Source organism: Capra hircus, chromosome 6 (assembly GCF_001704415.2).
Source record: "Capra hircus breed San Clemente chromosome 6, ASM170441v1, whole genome shotgun sequence".
NCBI classification, from domain to species: domain Eukaryota; kingdom Metazoa; phylum Chordata; class Mammalia; order Artiodactyla; family Bovidae; genus Capra; species Capra hircus.
The window spans coordinates 102,458,758-102,476,888 of NC_030813.1; the positions used below are offsets into that span (position 1 = coordinate 102,458,758).

Genomic DNA, 18,131 nt, shown 5'->3' on the forward strand with positions numbered 1-18,131 from the left:
AGTTTCACTTACAACATTTCCTCAAATAGTGATGCTTGTAAATTTGGGGGAAGTGGGAGGGAACAATTACTGATTTATTCCTTTGATGTTGGATATCTCCATGGAAGAAGGTAAAGAAGAGGATGGGTAGGGAAGGGGCTAAGATAGGAGTAAACAAGTACAGATTGGAAAATGTTTGCTTTTAATATTTAGGTTCATCATAAACCTGAATGCCTAGAGATAAGTCTTAGTATAACTTTCAGGACATGAACTGAGTTTCTTTCATAATTCTACCTGAATGATAGCAGTAAGGTTAATCGTTTTTTTAGGCAACAGTACTGTTTGAATTACTACTGCTTTGTCCACTGATTGGTGTTCAAGCAGACAGAAGAGGTTTGTGTGTGTGAAAAAGTTCAATGTTAATAATGTCTTTTGGACAAAGATGTAACATAGCTGTTTGGTGACAGTTGCCTCAATAAGCTTCATACATCTTATTCTGTATTTATTAAATTAATATAGTACTTTTAATAATATTTTAATAACTTATTTAATAATAAGTATTATTAAAATAATGTAATACATAAGTATTAAATTAATAATAGTACTTTTTAAGTGTCTGGCACTGTTTTTGTTGTTGTTTGTTTTCTTTGTGTGGACCTGGGAACTTAAGTCTCAGGGCTGGCAACAAACCCCTTGTAGAACTTGTAGTTCTGCTTTTAATGCTCTGAGTGTGTGAAACATTCAGCTTTGAAATGATAAGGAGCTTGGATTGAACAAGTTTCTGTGTTTAAATTGTAAAACTTAACATTTCCAGGAAAATGAAGCATTTGGTGAATAAAGAAAAGTTATACCTGTCCCACCCCCTCTTGTTTCATTAAGCATTTTTTTCTGTTTATATGTGAAAAAAGGTTTTTAGACATTACTTTAAATTCTGCAATGTCTCTGCCCCTGCCTGTTCCAGCATGCTCAAAGATGACCTTCAGCTCAGTGACAGTGAGGAGGACAGTGACAGCGATCAAGTAAGTTCTGTACACCCCATAATACCAAGACTCCTTGAATCCTCAGTATTTCCGAGCCACTTACCCTTTTTTTTTTTTTTTTTTTTTGTTCTTTTCCTGTCCTTCTTCCCCTTACTATGAATGTCTAGACCTCAGAGAAGCCACCTTTCGCACCTGCACCTCCAAGGTACCGTGTTCTGATTTCTCCGCATCTGTACAGAATGTTTGCTTTTTTCTGCCAAATGGGGAAATTAGCCTTATTCAGTACTTTCATAGCGTCTTCATGGGAGGAGATGGAAGATCACAGGTAAAAGAAAGGACCTGTTTAATATTGCGGAAGCTAAAGTCAGCCCTGGACAGGTTGTTTATGAAAGAGAAAGAGTCCCTGTGTCCACCTGAATCTTTAGTTGGCTTTGTATGTTTAAAATTGGAGCCTTTGAAATAAGCTTCAATCACTTTCATCAGTATTATGTAACCAGCATTTGAGAAGTTATATTGAAGAGCCCAGTGTTTTTATGAAAGAGACAGGTTTACTATGTTTTCAAAACTGAAGCTGAATTATTTCTAGAAGTTGTTTTCCATAGTCCCTGTCTTCACAGTTGTGTCAATATTCCAATTGCTTTAGGTGCTTTTTAAAAATGAACTGCAATACATTCTAGTATGACAGAAAATGGTACTCTTTTCACTTTGTAAACAGCTAACCATATTTTAGAAAATGTAATGCTTTCATTGCTGAACTACCTTTATTTACCATATCCTCTGATACTGAATTTAATGATTTAATATGCCAGTACCTGACCTCCATGGACAGAGAGTTCAGTTACCCTGTAGCTGTTTTAGTCCCTTGAGAGATGGTCATCCATTTTGAGACAAGCTCACTGCTGAAAACCTCTCATCCAGCTGAGTTTCCTGTAAATGTGGGGGAAGGTCACTCAATTATGTGAGATCTTAAGGATTCATAAACTCTGCTTATTTATAGTTCATTTTGTTCAGTCATTTTTCGTGACTTCTAACAACTTAGAAAATATGGCAAAGTAACCTAACTTTGTAATAGGAGTGGAGGAGGGGGAAAAAAGAGAAAAAAAAAAAAAATCCCTGCAAAGTGGAGGATACATTAGAGGCAGGAATAATATTGAAAGTGTATCTCTTTCTGACTCTCACTGGCTTAAGCTTTTTAGCTACTACAAATTTGAAATGAGAAAATTCTGTTTTATGTAGTGTTTGTTTAAAAATCGCCTCAACTAGTGATTTTATTACTAATAATTTTTCATTATTCTAATTTAGTTATTTAATACGTTGGTTATTTTGAAAATGTTTTGGGTAGATTTGGAGGCTTTCACAATTGTAGTTATTAACTGCTTTGGCTAATTCCATCCGGGGCAAGGCTTGAAGATAGGCGTTGCCATTCTTTGTGTGTCCAGCAGTATGATCACTGTGTTTTCTCAGAGGCCTAGAGTTTTTGCCCTGTTCTGAAAACTTAACAGTTGTTATTCTCTCTGATATTCAGCTGATATTTGGGGATGATCTCTCATAAAGAAAGTCCATTTTTTCATCTCCCCAAGAAGTGTGAGTGGATTATCACTTTCCAAAGGAACCCCATTTGTATTCAGCAGCCTCTGGCTACTCCGCAGTTGGTTCTCATATGAAGAATGCAGGGGCACTTCAATGGATTGGCTGTTCTTTCATAAGCCAACTTCTTTGGGTTTTATATTGCGGGCCTCAGCAAACTTAAAAGGTCAGAAAGTCAAGGTTTTAGGCTTTGTAGGCCATAAAGCCTGTGCTGCAACTCTTCAGCTCTGCTTTTGTAATACAGAAGCAGGCCCGGACGATGCAGAAAATAAAGGGGTGTGGATGTATTCCAATAAAACTTTATTTAGAAAAGCAGGCAGCCAGCTTAGGCTATGGTTTGTCAACGCCTGATCTGGAGCAGCTGGCATCTTGCAGTTTACATAGCTCGCAGTGTTCTTCAGGAAAATCCCCCAGGCATTTGTTAGGCAATTATCTGGTGAGCTGTTTCAAGGGTTTTCACTGATTTTTGAGCCACCATGAATAGGCCTTGGTCTCAATTGGATATCATGGTCATGCATTGTAGTACTGCAAGGTAATCTTTTAAAAAACAAAACAAAACTTACTTTGTATTGGGGTATAGCTGATTAACAGTTGTGATAGTTTCAGGTGGACCTCAGAGGGACTCAACCATTCATGTATGTGTATCCATTCTCCCCCAAACTCTGCTCCCATCCAGGCTGCCACATAACATTGAGCAGACTCCCATGTGCTACACAGTAGGGGTTTTTTTTTTTTTCTTTTGATAGAGCATTAGGTTTTGTTAAGGTTTCCCTGATAGCTCACTCTGGATCAGGAAGATCCGCTGGAGAAGGGATAGGCTAGCCACTCCAGTATTCTTGGGCTTCCCTTGTGACTCAGCTGGTAAAGAATCTGCTGGCAATGCGGGAGACCTGGGTTTGATCCCTGGGTTGGGAAGATCCCCTGGAGAAGGGAAAGGCTATCCACTCCAGTATTCTGGCCTGGAGAATTCCATGCATTGTATGGTCCGTGTGGTTGTAAAGAGTCCGACAGGACTGAGCGAGTTTCTCTTAGTTTCTATTATATAAAAATAATATATATTATTTTTTAACTTAAATTTTTTTTAAACTTTTTATGTTGTATTGGGATATAGCCAATAAATGTTGTGATAGTTTCAGGTGGGCAGCAAAGGGACCCAGCCATACATATACATGTATCCATTCTCCCCCAGACTCCTCTGCCACCCAGGCTGCCGCATAACATGGAGCATTGTTCCGTGCGCTACACAGGAGGAGTCCCTGCAAGGTTCTCATGTTCTTTCGAGTAGCAGAAGAGCAGGCAAAGAGCGGAGTGAGTAAAGAGGGAAGGAATCCGCCTCGCCTGGGTCTCTGATTGCCTCTGTCGCTTCCCCGCAGCGCTCCGCCGGCGCTGCCAGCAGCCGAGGCCTCAGCACATTCCAGCAGCGCCGAATCGGAGAGCACCAGCGACTCCGACAGCTCCTCGGACTCGGAGAGCGAGAGCAGCTCCAGTGACAGCGAGGAGAACGAGCCCCGAGAAGCCCCGGCTCCCGAGGTACCGGGGGCGCCATCGACCTCAGCCCGGGTGCCGCCCCGTCCCATCCCGGGGGCGGCGCTTTCCTGCCTCGCTTTCCTGTTTGTGTTTACTTGCTCACCGGGCATCTGGTGGTGGAGCTTGGGGGGCGAGGTCTTCTCCCTCCTGTTGAAAAGGATGGGTCATTCCCTGTGGCTGCCAGAGCCGTTCTGAAAAGCAACTCATTGAGAACGTGTACACCCCCTTTTCTTTTACCTTTTGAGAACCGAAGACTCTGTTTTCAGTAGGCAGCTATTTTCATATTAATGAGAAAGCGTTTTGAAATTTCAGGAATGCATGAATCCAGTCAAAAGGAGGCAGCCTGTTTTAGCAAAGGGCAGGAAGAGTGAACTAGAAAGAAGCCATCAGAGGTTCTATTTTTGAATCACTAAAAGCCTGTGCATTAAATGGATGGCGGAGTAGTTTTGCCAGAGCCTCTCGCTTGGTCCCTCTGCCCCAAGTTGCCTATCCACCACCCTCCAGAGGTATTGTAAAGATAAACAGAGGAGACTGAACATCTCAGGCACTAAATCTTTCTGGAGGATATATGCTATTTATTGGATTGCTGAGTGCAAGAAATGTAGTAACAATTAACAGAGTTGCCCAGTCTCTTCTAAACTTAGTGGAGCAGTGAAAAATGTTTGCACGGGGAAGGCATTGTTAGTGACCCAGACCCACGAGTATAGAGAAAAATATTCTGTGTATTTCAGGTAGGAATCCCAGGAAATGAGACTTGCTGATTAAAACAGTGTTGAAGTTTTCAGTATTTGTCTCTGCTGTTAGGAAAACAAGGCCACTGCATTAGCGCATTAGCCAAATACGTCTGGAGACAGTGTCCTGACTGAAGAGCGCTGTCCCAGGGCAAGGGAGGATGAGGACGGGGCTGAGTGTCATCTTGCTGTTGTTGTTAGATATGAGTTAATGTCTGGCATAGGGGTAAGTGCTCAGTAAATAGTTTTGGAGTGAATAAACATAGATCAGCATTAGTTGCACTTGAAGTGCCTTTCAGATTTTAGAAGCTACTCTCTGTATTTCTGGGGGCTGATCTCTCGTGAGACACTAGTTGCTGTTGAAGTAATTCTCCTATGCCCCAGGGGGAAAAATACTGAATATTCTCTACAGAGAAACTATGTGATTGTTCATAAGGTCTTTGCTTTAGGTCTCACCTTATTCATGAAGGAAAATCTGCATGCTTGTTTGGTTACTGTGATAAGCAAGACAATCCAATTAAATAATAAAATTCGATTCAAATAAAATGGAAATGGCACAGATTTGGCTGAATAATTGAAACTCGGAAGAAAAAATTAATCTGGCATTTGTATTAATGAAACATTGGATTGGCTTAAAAGTTTGGTTGGGTTTTTCTGTAGCATCTGATGGAAAAATCTGAACAAACTTTCCGGCCAACTCATTGGTTGTATCTTGCTGCTTAAGAGGTTATTGAATAGAATAGATTTAGAGACTCTTCACTGGAAAATGATGTTCCCATTCTACTTTACTTTTTAAAAATTGCTTTCCTAAATAGGCTCATATTTTACATTTCTGTTACTATGCAAACTTAGACTTCAGTATGGTTTGTTGGTTACATACCAAGGGCTTGGCTTCCTCAGACCTGTTTTTGTCTTTGTCTAGGTTTTAAACCTTTAATTTTCCCCAAAGTTATTTAACAACCTTTCTTTCCTTTTAAAATAAATACCTGCATTATTGTAACACTGAGTTAGTTGAGCACTACATGAGTTCCATAATAGCCCGGAGTTGCTAGTTTTAACTTTTTCACTCTATGTTTTATTTTTCATGCTGAGAAGTTCGCTTCTTAAAAGTCTCCATTTAAAATTCATTTGACAAAGTAGTCCAGTGATCTTATGAGATAGGAAATGTTATACGTGTGCCAACAGGCTGGTGGTGAACTTGGGGGAAAGCCACTTTGGGTCTCAGCTTTATAGTGAGTCAGCATGTAAACCTCAGCTTTTCAGTATATATGGGACGCATCGACCTTTTACTGCTTAAGTAAAGTTCAGAGAAAAATGACTTCTGTTCTCAGTTATTCAAGCATCTGCTTAGTTTTCTAATCTAATTCTCTCTAATCCAGTGCTTTGGTAGTAAACTACCATGGTTGATTATCTGCTAAGCTCTTGATACTTTTTTCATAAATTATGTGATATGACCGTGAACCCTAGAAGGTTGGGAGTTTTCTTTTCACCTGTAAGGAAGTATTAACACTAAGATTGAAACCCATAGTCGTTTAACTAGGAAGCCTTTTATTCTTACAACACCATGCCACTTCTCTCTGTTGTGTTTTTTTATTTTTTCCTTCTAAGTCTTGGAGTTGTACTCCCTCACAACAACTATGTTGTTTTACAAAAACAGTGGATGTATATTGTGCATAGCTCAGAGCTTTTCTTTCAGGATAATTCATCCTAAAATAAATGGATTTTGTATCTTGAGAAGTGAGAAGTAAAGAGACATACAGTCAAATGTTTATTAAAAGGCTCATATGTTTTTGCACCTCCTCTGTGCAGTGTTTGGGTTGATCCAGCCCTAGGAGATTGGGGGTGGGGCATGAGGAAAGGCTGAGGAAAAACAAAAGTCCAAACCTTGATCCTGTCTAGTTTTCATCAGTCCCTTATGTAAAACTTTCCCTCATCTCAGCACTCAAATAATACCTAGCCTTAAAGGAATTTTGTCCATTTTACGTGGTCATAGTAAGTATGCAAAAAGGATCACCCCTACCCTTTCGCCTTGTCTGGACATACTCAGTTCTGCCCTGCAATTGGGCCATCGGCCTCCCTTCTGGCCATTTTTAGGACCACAGTGGAAGAAAATGTGTTTTATTTCTGTATCCAGGACATTCCTTTAGGGACTACTAAATGTATCTTAAACTGCCCTGTTTGGGGGTTGGGGGAGGGGAGCAGATGTTATTTATACCAGGAATGACCTCCCCTTTTGGTTCATGCATCAGCACTCCTCTAGAGAGCAAGAGGATCGGTGGCTGTGGTGAGGTTGTCAGCATAGCCCAGATGAGGGGTCCCTGTACCTTTTCTGAGAAACAGTTTGAAGGATTTGTCTCCTTCCTAGGGGGTTAGAACTAGCACCCCCTCAAGTCTTTGCAAGAAACAGTGTCTGACAAGTAGAAGCTGGGTATGAATCTTTTCTCTACCCTAAACAACCATCCTGTCTCGGTAGAGTGTTGAGTGCAGTTTTAAATCCTGTGGGACTTTGTTAGGGTAGCTCTTCCTTCTTCCCTCCCTCCTTGCTCTGAAATTCAAATGAGAGAGCATGGGGGATACAGTTGGTATAAGTGGAGGGAGATACAAAGAAGATACATTGTCTTAAGCAGGAAAACAACAAAATTCTGTAGCCCTCTTTCCTTAGAGTTCCCCTACGTTCTGTTTTACTACCATTATACTAAGCCCAAACTAGCTACCTGACCAGTTTAGTCCCTAAAATTTTCTCCTGGCCCCAAAGCCTTTTCATTATATCTATATATCTTAGACATATTATGTTTGAAAATTTTTTTTTTTTTTTTTGAGTTGAATCGTTTGGGATATCCCACTTGGGAAAACCGTTAGCAGCAGTCTTCCCTATAAAATATCATCCACTTACTGGAGTGATTGCCTTATCCATAATCTAATCAGTTAAATTCCGCGTGAGATATCTTTCAATTAGCTTCCCGGAGTGTTGTGGAAATAATTTAATCATACAAACCACCTGTCAGAATGGATCTGAAGAAAAACATGCAGCATGCCAGTGATACACTGCCCTTTAAAAAGAAAGTAATCATTAATTACTCTGCTAACACATGAATATTTTCCCAAAGAACATAAAATTTATAGGTAGAGTAATATACCAATGTCCATGGAATTCTCCAGGCAAGAATACTGGATGAGTTGCCATTCCCTTCTCTAGGGGATCTTCCTAACCCAGGGATCAAACCCAGGTCTCCCTCATTGCAGGCCAATTCTTTGCCATTTGAGCTACCCAGGAAGCCCCAAGATACCAATAGAAGTGCCGAAATAAGTATCTCACGTACACCACTGTGTGCAAGACATAAAAGTAGAATTTGGAGATAAAGACGTCCTTATCATTCCTTTAATGAGATCTAATAGCCCAGTTGGGGAGAGAGAGAATGTGATGTACCAGTAGTCAGCAGCAAAGATTTCAGCACGATATCTGCTGTTAGGAAAACAGGAGAAGCCCGGGACTTTTGTTTATTCTCCTAGTGAGTTGCACAGATAATCAGTATAATCTCACTGCTCTCAGTTGTGTGTTCTGGGGCCTCCCTGTGTTTCTTAGAAAAACAGGTGCTCATTCAGACCAGACTACCTGTAACAAGAGGCTTCGTGTTTGATTTTTAAAGAATTCAAGGGGGAACTCATGGGTGACTAATGTGAATTAATTTAGTTCTTTTTACCCAGAAGAAAAATTTGAAATTCAGAAGACAGTGTATCTGTGATAAACTCTCATGTATTAGTGTTTTTAAGTACATTGAGAAATGAAATCAAGTTTTGAAGAAAGTCATTTTCGATTGATGAGTATGTCAAAAAAAAAAAGGGATAAACTACAAAACCCATCCATAACCACTAAGACTTAGTTTATTCATTGACCTTCTTCTGAAAATCCTTGATAAAAGGATTCTTTTTGCTCTTCATTCTTTCCTATCATTTCCTGATAGGATAGTTCACAAGTCAGAATGAAAAATCTGTTTAAATTATACTGTAATTATCAATGAAACAAAAGCTTTATTACACAGATTTCTCAGCAGTTGACAGTGGTCAGCACCGGTCAGTATCTAATGGTTTATTATTAGTCAATGTCTGCTACAGCTGGAATTCCTGCAGCATGAACAATGGGAAGATTGTTTTAAGAGTTAATTGTTATAGGATTTACTCTGTGATTAGAGGGGGATCAAAAGGGCCTGGATTGTTAGGTTTGGAGTGAGTGCATCTCCCTGGGACAGCCCTGTAGCACTGGGCGGCTACCCAGAGGAGCAGACTCATTACTGCTCAGTTAACCGTGTCTTCTTTTTCCATGTTTGTAGCCCGAGCCTCCGACAACCAACAAATGGCAGCTGGACAACTGGCTGACCAAAGTCAGCCAGCCCGCGGTGCCCACCGAGGCCCCGGGTAGCACGGAGCCCCCGGCCCGACACCCGGACACTAAGGGCAAGGGCGGCGACAGCGCCACCGCGGGTCACGAGCGCCCGGAGTCCAAAGAGCTTCCCCCCAAAGGCTCCAGCAAAGCCCCCCGGGTCCCTTCCGAAGGCCCTCACTCGGGCAAGAGGAGCTGTCAGAAGTCCCCTGCCCAGCAGGAGCCCCCCCAGCGGCAAACCGTGGGAAGCAAACAGCCCAAAAAGCCCATCAAGGCTTCCGCCCCCGGGCACACCGATGCGCCTGCAGATGCGCGCGCCTGCCTGCAGGTGGAGAGCGAGCCCGGACTTCCTCCCCCGGCCTCCAAGGACCAGCCCTCCAAAGACAAGCCCAAGGTGAAGACGAAAGGGCGGCCCCGCGCCGCAGACAGCCGGGAGCCCAAGCCGGCGGTGCCCACCCCCAGCGACCGGAAGAAGCACCGCAGCGGCCCCCCGAAGGCGCCCCCGAAAGACGCAGCGGCAGAGGACCGGAGCCCCGAACACTTTGCGCTCGTTCCCCTGACCCAGAGCCAGGGCCCTGTCCGCGGTGGCGGCGGCGGCGCCAGGACTAGTGGCTGCAGGCTGGCCGTGGTAGTCCAGGAGGACCGCCGCAAAGACAAACCCCCGGTGCCTTCGAGAGACACCAAGCTGCTCTCCCCGCTCAGGGACGCTCCGCCACCACAAAGCTTGGTGGTGAAGATCACGCTCGACCTCCTGTCTTGGATACCCCAGCCCCCAGGGAAGGGCAGCCGCCCCAAGAAACCAGAAGACAAACAGCCACCAGCAGGGAAGAAGCCAGATCCTGAGAAGAGAAGCTCAGAAAACGTCAGCAAGTTGGCCAAAAAGAGAAAGGTGAGTGTGCGAGAAATCACCTTCCCTCCAGCGTGGACCGTGCCTGCGGCACACCAGGGCTGTGTTTGGTGCTCGATTGTCTTAGAAGACGATGTTCACATAACCCTGAACTGTCTTAGAAGAGGCTGGGAATCTTTGGATTCCATGTTGCTTTAGTGCCTAGTACCAGTTAGTCTTTCATGTAGATAAGTGCTAATAAATTACTTCCACTGAAATAAAGATGAGGCAGTCTTTGAGAAGGACATACTGCTTTAGAATAATATAGCATTAAGGGTGTGTGTTTTATCTATTTGGATAACATTGGTATTTACCACCTGACCCACTAGGTTTTCTCTTTTATTATTTTTATTTATGTTTTTTTGGATATACTGGGTCTTTGTTGCTGCATGGGTTTTTCTCTAGTTATGGAGAGTGGGGGTCTACTCTCTAGTTGTGGTGTGGGGGCTTCTCACTGTGGTGGCTTCTCTTATCGGAGAACATGAGCAGTAGGTGCACTGGCTCAGCAGTTGCAGGTCCCAGGCTCTGAAGCACTGGCTCGGCAGTTGTAGGTCCCAGGCTCTGAAGCGCTGGCTCAGTCGTTGCAGGTTCCAGGCTGTAAAGCACTGGCTCAGCAGTTGCAGGTTCCAGGCTGTGAAGCACTGGCTCAGTGGTTGCGGGTTCCAGGCTCTGAAGCGCTGGCTCAGTCATTGCAGGTCGCAGGCTCTGCAGCACTGGCTTGGCAGTTGCAGGTCCCAGGCTCTTGGCTCAATAGTTGTGACACATGGGCTTAGCTGCTCCGTGACGTGTGGAATCTTCCCAGAGCAGGAATCAAACCTGTGTTCCTTGTCATTGACAGGCCGCTTCTTATCCTCTGTACCACCAGGGAGGTGCTGGCCCATTAAGTTTTCCTTTAGAAATTAAAACCGTATATGAAATGAAATGTTAATTCTGATTTACTGACAGCAGTAATATACACTAAATGTTACTCCCGTGGTTTGATCTTTTTAATACTGATATTATGTCCATATTTTAACTCATGGCACCACAACACCTCGTTAATTTGAAACCACCATATTTAAGAATTTATGACCTCTGTTAATGACTTTTAATAATAAGCAGGGCATTGTGGGAAAAAGTTTTAGAGCTATTACAGAGTGGTTAGGGCATCTTTTTGAGTAATATAGGCTCTTTGGTGCATTGTGAAGTAGTCTGTCATTTAGCATAGTGTTTCGAAGCTTCACTTCAGGAAGAAACATAATAATAATAGAAACAGTAACCCCTGTGTTATTTAAGATCCTCTTTACTTGGACATACAGTATTTTGAACAATGTCGTTTCAACTTTTATTCTGAATTACTGAGATGTATTTCATTTCTCAATGTATTTTTTCACTGCTTCTGGGTGATGAGAGATTAGTGAGTTCCCACCTGCTCCAGTGACATTCCCAAACCAACCTATCCAACATTCAGAATGAAGGACACAAGAAGGGCCAACTCTTTCCTGCCGAGAAGGAATAAAAAGTTTAACACTCCTGCAGATACAGAAAAAACTTCTCAGTTACGGAAGTTGAGCTAAGAATAACAAGGACAGAAAGATCATGAAGCCTGCTGTCCTGTCTGATTTGACTGATTACTCCACGAGGTTAAAAATATAACATGAGTTTACCAAATAGTAAAGGGGGTGGTTTCTCCAGCACCTTGTCCAATGAGCCATGAGGGTGTGTATTACTACCATAACTGCAGCGGGTGAGCCCAGTGGGGATGGGATCAAGTGTGCCAACTGGCAGTGCTGTTTCAGCTAGAAGCAGACATTTTCACATGCCTAATAACTTTTTTTTTTTTTGCCCCTTCTTTTTGGCTGTGCTGGGTCTTTGCTGCTGCAGAGACGGGGTTTCTTTATGGTTGTAGCTTAGTTGCTCCAAGGCATGTGGAATCTTATCTTGGTTCCTTGACCAGGGATCCAGCCCATATCTCCTGCATCAGAAGGCAAATTCTTAACCACTGGTCCACCAGGGAAGTCCCCTGATAACTTCTGAAACAATGTGTGTATGTAAGAGGTGTGAAACTTTATGGAGAAAATTGTGATGGACCAGGCTAGGGAAATAGTGCCTACACCTAACATGCCCGAGAAAGCCTCAAAAATACACTCTTTTTACCTCCTCTTGGGAAGTCTTTTATCACCTGTCTCCCAGCTACCATAACCTTGGGTTGGCCAAGAAGGTCATTCAGTTTTTTTCCATTACAGCTTTTGGAAAAACCCAAACGAACTTTTTGGCCAGCTCCAATATTATCTAGTCTCCACGGCTGACCTTCTGTGTCAACTCGAGTGGGGAGAAGTATTAGCTTCTAAAGAGCTTACTAACCAGGTGGGAACTGGAGTCTCCCTGGATGGTTGTCAGCTCAGTCCACCCTCCAGTACAAGTCTAGAAGCTGTCTGTAGCTCCACCAAAGGAAGCCAGCTATCACAGCCCTTGGCTGAGCTCTGCTAGGGCAGCTCATTCATCTTCCTGTTCAAAGGATGGAAAAGTAATGACCCTCTCATCTTAGGCAAGTACATGCTTGCTTTAAACCTCTGGCACACAGCTGAGCGGTCTGGCCTTGGAAACAGCCTGCCTGTTTGCTGTGGGAGTGACAGGATCAGGGTCTGAACCGGTCATTCCAAACCCTGGCTGCACGTCCCCGTCTGCTTGGGGAAAGCCCTGGGTACTGGTGGAGGGATGAGCATCACCCTGCACGCTCCCCATTGGTGGTTTTCTTTTTTCTCTTTTGTTTTACTTACTATTCTCCCCTCCCCCTGCCCCATTTTTAAAATTTATTTTAAATTAGAGGATAAGCTTTACAATGTTGGGTTGGTTTCAGCCAAAATATACATATGGCCCCTTCCTCTTAAACCTCCCTCCCACTCCCCTCGTGTCTCCTAACTCCTCAGATTGGTGGTGCTGGTTTAGTCACCAAGTCGTGTCCGACTCTTGTGACCCCGTGGACTGTAGCCTGCCAGGCTCCTCCATCCATGGGATTCTCTAGGCAACAGTACTGGAGTGGGTTGCCATTTCCTTCTCCAGGGCATCTTCCCAACCCGGGAATCGAACCTGGGTCTCCTGCACTGTAGGCAGATAACTCCTCAGATTCTCTAATGCCTAAGGCTCTGGAGCAGAAGCTTTGTTACCAGGGCAGGATTGTACAGAGCTAGTGGTTTGGACTGAGAAATCTCTCCAGAGTGGTACTTTTAGACATCATCGATCTAGGAATTCCTGGTCTGAAGTATGTCACTAGTTAGAAACATTGCTTAGGAGCCTTTAGACAAATATAAACAGCAGCCAACTGTGTAGTTACTTCCTGATCAGAGAACCATGTGTCATTGGTTTTGCTTCCTGCTGGATTCCAGCAGGTGTTAAGATTGAACACCGCACCCTCAGGTTCTCTGTGAGGGCCAGGCTCCCCCACTTTCTTGCCAAGACCCTGACTCTGCTTTATGAGTGGGGCTGCTCCGTGGGCAGCCCAGGTCTCTCTCTCTCTTTAAATTTATTTGGCTGCACTAGGTGTTAGTTTCAGTGTGTGGAATCTTTAATTTCAGCATGTGGGGTCTCATTCCCTGACTAGGGATTGAACCCAGGCCCTCTGCATTGGAAGCGCAGACCAGTGGACCACCAGGGAAGTCCCACCCAGGTCTCTTTTTAAGCTTGGGTGCGTTCCTCCATATTTGGATAGTGTTCATGTTCTTCAGGGCTTCCCTCGTGTCTCAGAGGGTAAAGCATCTGCCCACAATGTGGGAGACCCGGGTTCGATCCCTGGGTCAGGAAGATCCCCTGGAGGAGGAAATGGAAACCCACTCCAGTACTCTTGCCTGGAAAATCCCATGGACTTAGAAACCTGGTAGGCTACTGTCCATGGGGTCGCAAAGAGTCGGACACGACTGAGCGACTTCATTTTCACTTTTCACTTTCATCTTCTTCATATCGAGTGTGAACACTAGAAAAAGCTCCATGAAGAAGTAGTGAGAGAAATTGAATAATGTACCTGCTCCTTCCCATCCCTTTCTTGCCGCGAAATTTAACAGGTATTTTCAGAGTGTTAACAGATTCATGAGGGGGCTTTCCCAGTGGCTCACCAGAAAAGAATCTGCCTGCAATGCAAGAGATGCAAAGAGTGGGACACGGCCGCAATAGATCCTTGAAGCCACTTTAGACTCAAAAGTGTGAGAAGATGATTGTAAAGAGTTAATGGTGGTTAACAGCTGTGATGAACCCATTGAATGTGGTGCCTATAGAGGTGTACCTGTATTTTTTTCTTCTTTACTTTGTAAAGGAGTGGCTCGGGGACAGTTCATGAGAAAAAGTAGAGAAAATCATGAGGGTAAATGGGCATGAACTTACATGGTCCTCCTTACATAAACTACAGAATTTCTTCCACTTGATTACAGTTTAGAATTTAAACTAGAACTTATATTTTCTTTTATGTAATTTTTAAGCTTCCTGTTTTCCAGACTTGGAAGAGCAGTTGAAGTTTAGAGGCACAACACGGTATATAATCAAGGCGGTACAAAGGAAAGGATTCTAAAAGCACACCGAACATTCAGAGAGCTAAGCTTTGCTCCAGGCACTTTTCTAGATGTTGTTGTTCAGTTGCAAGTGTGACTCTGCCCTTCATTACCTCTCATAGATAATCTTATTTAATTCAGTCACCTTACAGAAGTCTTCCAGGTAAAACTCTAGACAGTCTCAGCAGTTGTTTAGACAAATACCAGAACAGGGAGGTTACATTCGTTCAGGGCTTTCCCTTTTTCTAAATAATTGCTTTACTGACCGAGAAGCATGGACACTTTCAGAAGCACATTGCAGTGCATGGTTTATATGTGTTTTGAAGAAGGGGGAGGGAAATTATGGGATCTGATGGTAAAATGTGCATTTTTATTGCTTGATGGTTGGTTCAGACCTTCCCTTCTATCCAAGATCTGCCTGTTTTCTCTTGGGTTGTTTCTCCAGATAGACATTCCCGGTTATTATCCTTCAAAATCAAGGGTTTGAAGTCATCCCTATAATTTCCTAAAACCACTTACATCTAATTTCTTCATGCCTGTTAGTTACCCTAAAAACGTCACATGGAGAGCTGTTTTAGGGCCAGTCTAATGCCTGTGTTTCCCTGATGAGAAAGAAGGGGGAGAGTGGATACATTTTGCTCTTCCGTGGTGCTTAGCCCAGTGACTAGAACCCGCCTTCTCAGTCAGTCTCCACCCTCATTCTTGGGGTCAGCTTGGATTTGTCTGCCTTGTTGTCTCACTGAGTTTCCGGCAGAGGCAGATCTTGGCCAAGTACCTGAACTTCCCCAAAGGCTGCTTCTCCACTTTTGCTCTGCTCCACGTGCTACCAAGTCGATTTGCTTCCCCACGGGAGAGGGTGATGGAGTTTAGGACTGGACGTCTCTCGTTCAGCCGCCGCCTTTCGCAGATGGGATCCAGAAAGGCTTGCGGGCTTCCCCCTGATGGCTTGGCAGTAAAGAATCCACCTGCAAAGTGGGAGATGCGAGTTCCATTCTTGGGTTGGGAAGATCCCCTGGAGGAGGAAATGGCAACCCACTCTAGTATTCTTGCCTGGGAGATCCCATGGACAGTTGGACACAACTTAGCGACAGCAAACTCCCCTTTTACTTGCAGTACCTGGCTGGTGAGTTGAGTGCCCTGGAGGCCTCCTCTCCAGAAACCGGCTCAGCAGAGCACAGCCCCAGCGCTTCCTTTTATGGTCATCATTCTCGCCCTTTGGCTCCACTCCACAGGTGAAGCAGCCTTTGGCAGGTAATATGAAGCTTCCTGAGCCAACAGGTTAAGAAAAGTCAACAAGTCAATCAAGAGGAGCCTCCTCCTGGTGGAGATGTGGGCACCACAGAGACACTGTTTTTCTGAAAACAGGGAGCCTCCAAGACCCAGACCTGAGACTCGATCTGTGGATAAGCCCCTGGGCAGAGGAGACTCTTTTTTTCCTCCTAAAAAAAGCATCATGCTTACCTCTCTTTCAGATGGTCTCTTGACCCAGAAACATCTTAGGAACTCCTCACCTTCTGTTTTCCAGTCTTGGATCAAGTCTGCGTTCCCTTATGCCCCCGGATGAGACAACTCCCTCTCCAACGGCCCTCTGCCTAATCCTAGATTCACTTCGAGAGGTAGTATAGGCTGGCTCCCATGCCAATGGAGAAAGTTCACAGAGTGCCTGCTCCAGGGATGCCTCTGGGACTGTTCCTGCAGAGGATGAGAGGGTTCCAAGTGCGAAAATACCAACCCCAGGCTCATAGGAGTGCACTCCATCAAAGCAGACACAGTCAGCAGAAGGGAATTTTGCTTAATTGGTGTAATGGCTCTATGGCTTCCCTGGTAGTTCAGATGGTAAAGAATCTGCCTGCAATGCAGCAGAGCTGTGTTCAATCCCTGGGTCGGGAAGGTCCCCTGGAGGAGGGAATGGCCACCCACTGCAGTATTCGTACCTGGAGAATCCCATGGACAGAGGAACCTAGCGGGCTACGGTCCATGGGGTCACAAAGAGTTGGACACGACTGAGCACCTAACACTTTCTACTAGCCCGGCTTCTAAGTTGTTGCATGTCAGTATAAAGCATATTATTCCAGTAAGTGCCAGCACAGTTGTTAAAGCTAGTGTCAAAGTTGATCCTTGGTTCTGGGCTGTTCTCTTGACTCACCAGTTGGCACAAGCCAGAGTTAAACCAGTTTGTGAGGATTGACTCACTAGGAATCATATTTTCATGTGTGGTTTGTAAGGCCTGCCACTTTGGTTTCTAGTCGTAACTAGCACGTCCCAAGCAGCATGAAGGTATACAAACAAAAATTAACTCTTCTTCTGCCTCTGGAGTTTGCTGTTTTCTTTAGAAAGTAACCTCGTGGGCCATTTATACTTAACTTTATCTTCAGGACTTATCCTTTGTGTTGTTAACTGCCTGGAGATGCCTTCTATTTAAAACAGTATGAGGACTTCCCTTGTAGTGCAGTGGGCTGAGAATCCACCTGCAAGTGCGGGGAACATGGGTTTAATTGCTGGTCCAGGAAGATTCCATATTCCTGCTGGGCCAGTAAGCTCGTGCACCACAGCTGCTGAGCCCAAGCTCCAGGGCCCATGAGCTGAAACTTCTAAAGCCCAAGTGCCCTGGGTCCTGTGCTCTGCAATGAAGAGTGGCCCCCCTGCTTGCCACAGCTAAAGAAAGCCTACGTGGCAATGAAGTCCTGGCACAGCCAAAAAAACAAATTTTTTTTTTAAAAAGCTATGATTGGTGCTCTGCTCTTCCACTGTAGGGGATGAGGGTTCAATCCTCGGCCAGGAAACTAAGAAGCTACATGCCATGCACCGTGGCTGGGAAAACAACAAAACAACCCTATAAAAAAAGTGAAGTGAAAGTCGCTCAGTCATGTACAACTCTCTGCGATCCCATGGACTATACAGTCCATGGAATTCTCCAGGCCAGAATACTGAAGTGGGTAGCCTGTGGGTAGCCTTTCCCTTCTCCAGGGGATCTTCCCAATGCAGGGATCGAACCCAGGTCTCCCGCACTGCAGGCGGATTCTTTACCAGCTGAGCCACAGTGTAGTAGTAATTAACTTCGTGTGCAAGTTAATTATCTGTCTGGGTATTTTAGCACATTCTGTGACTTTTCCCAAAGATAAATTTCCCACCTCTTGCAGTGTTTGCTACGCCAGCTGTGTGGCCTTTAATCTAAAACTCAAGAGAAATTCACCGGGGCTGTTGGTAGCAGAGCCTCCTGGGCACAGAGGTTGTAGTGATGAGGGTACCCACTAGGAGTAGAGTTCTGTTTTAACCAGTCATTTCCGGTTTATTCTGTTTTTCTCTGCCAACATCGAGTACCTCTAAAGTGTTCCCATTGTGAGTTGTTGAATGGAGGGTGAATTACATGCTGAGCCTCAGCAGGCCCCCCCTGGCCACTGCCAGGGCTCCCCTCTCATCTCTCCTGACCTGTGCCCCGGGCTTGTGCTGCTGCCACACGAGAAACAAACAGCCATGTGACATCACTTGCTGTGATTCAGTTGTGCCCGTGGGATGTGCTTATTTGCATTATATGTTCACTCCTTG

The 18,131-nt window shown here is 44.4% G+C and overlaps 1 protein-coding gene across 7 annotated transcripts in view; it reads left to right on the plus strand.

The window, feature by feature from the left end:
• AFF1 (AF4/FMR2 family member 1) overlaps nt 1-18,131 on the plus strand; it is a 200,044-nt gene that overhangs the window by 162,245 nt on the left and 19,668 nt on the right. For all 7 annotated transcript variants that reach the window (XM_018049701.1, XM_018049705.1, XM_018049702.1 and 4 more), the window contains 4 exons: nt 941-998; nt 1,127-1,164; nt 3,920-4,076; nt 9,133-10,071. In XM_018049701.1, the coding sequence (XP_017905190.1) occupies nt 941-998; nt 1,127-1,164; nt 3,920-4,076; nt 9,133-10,071 (1,192 nt within the window). The remainder of the gene's footprint in view (nt 1-940; nt 999-1,126; nt 1,165-3,919; nt 4,077-9,132; nt 10,072-18,131) is intronic.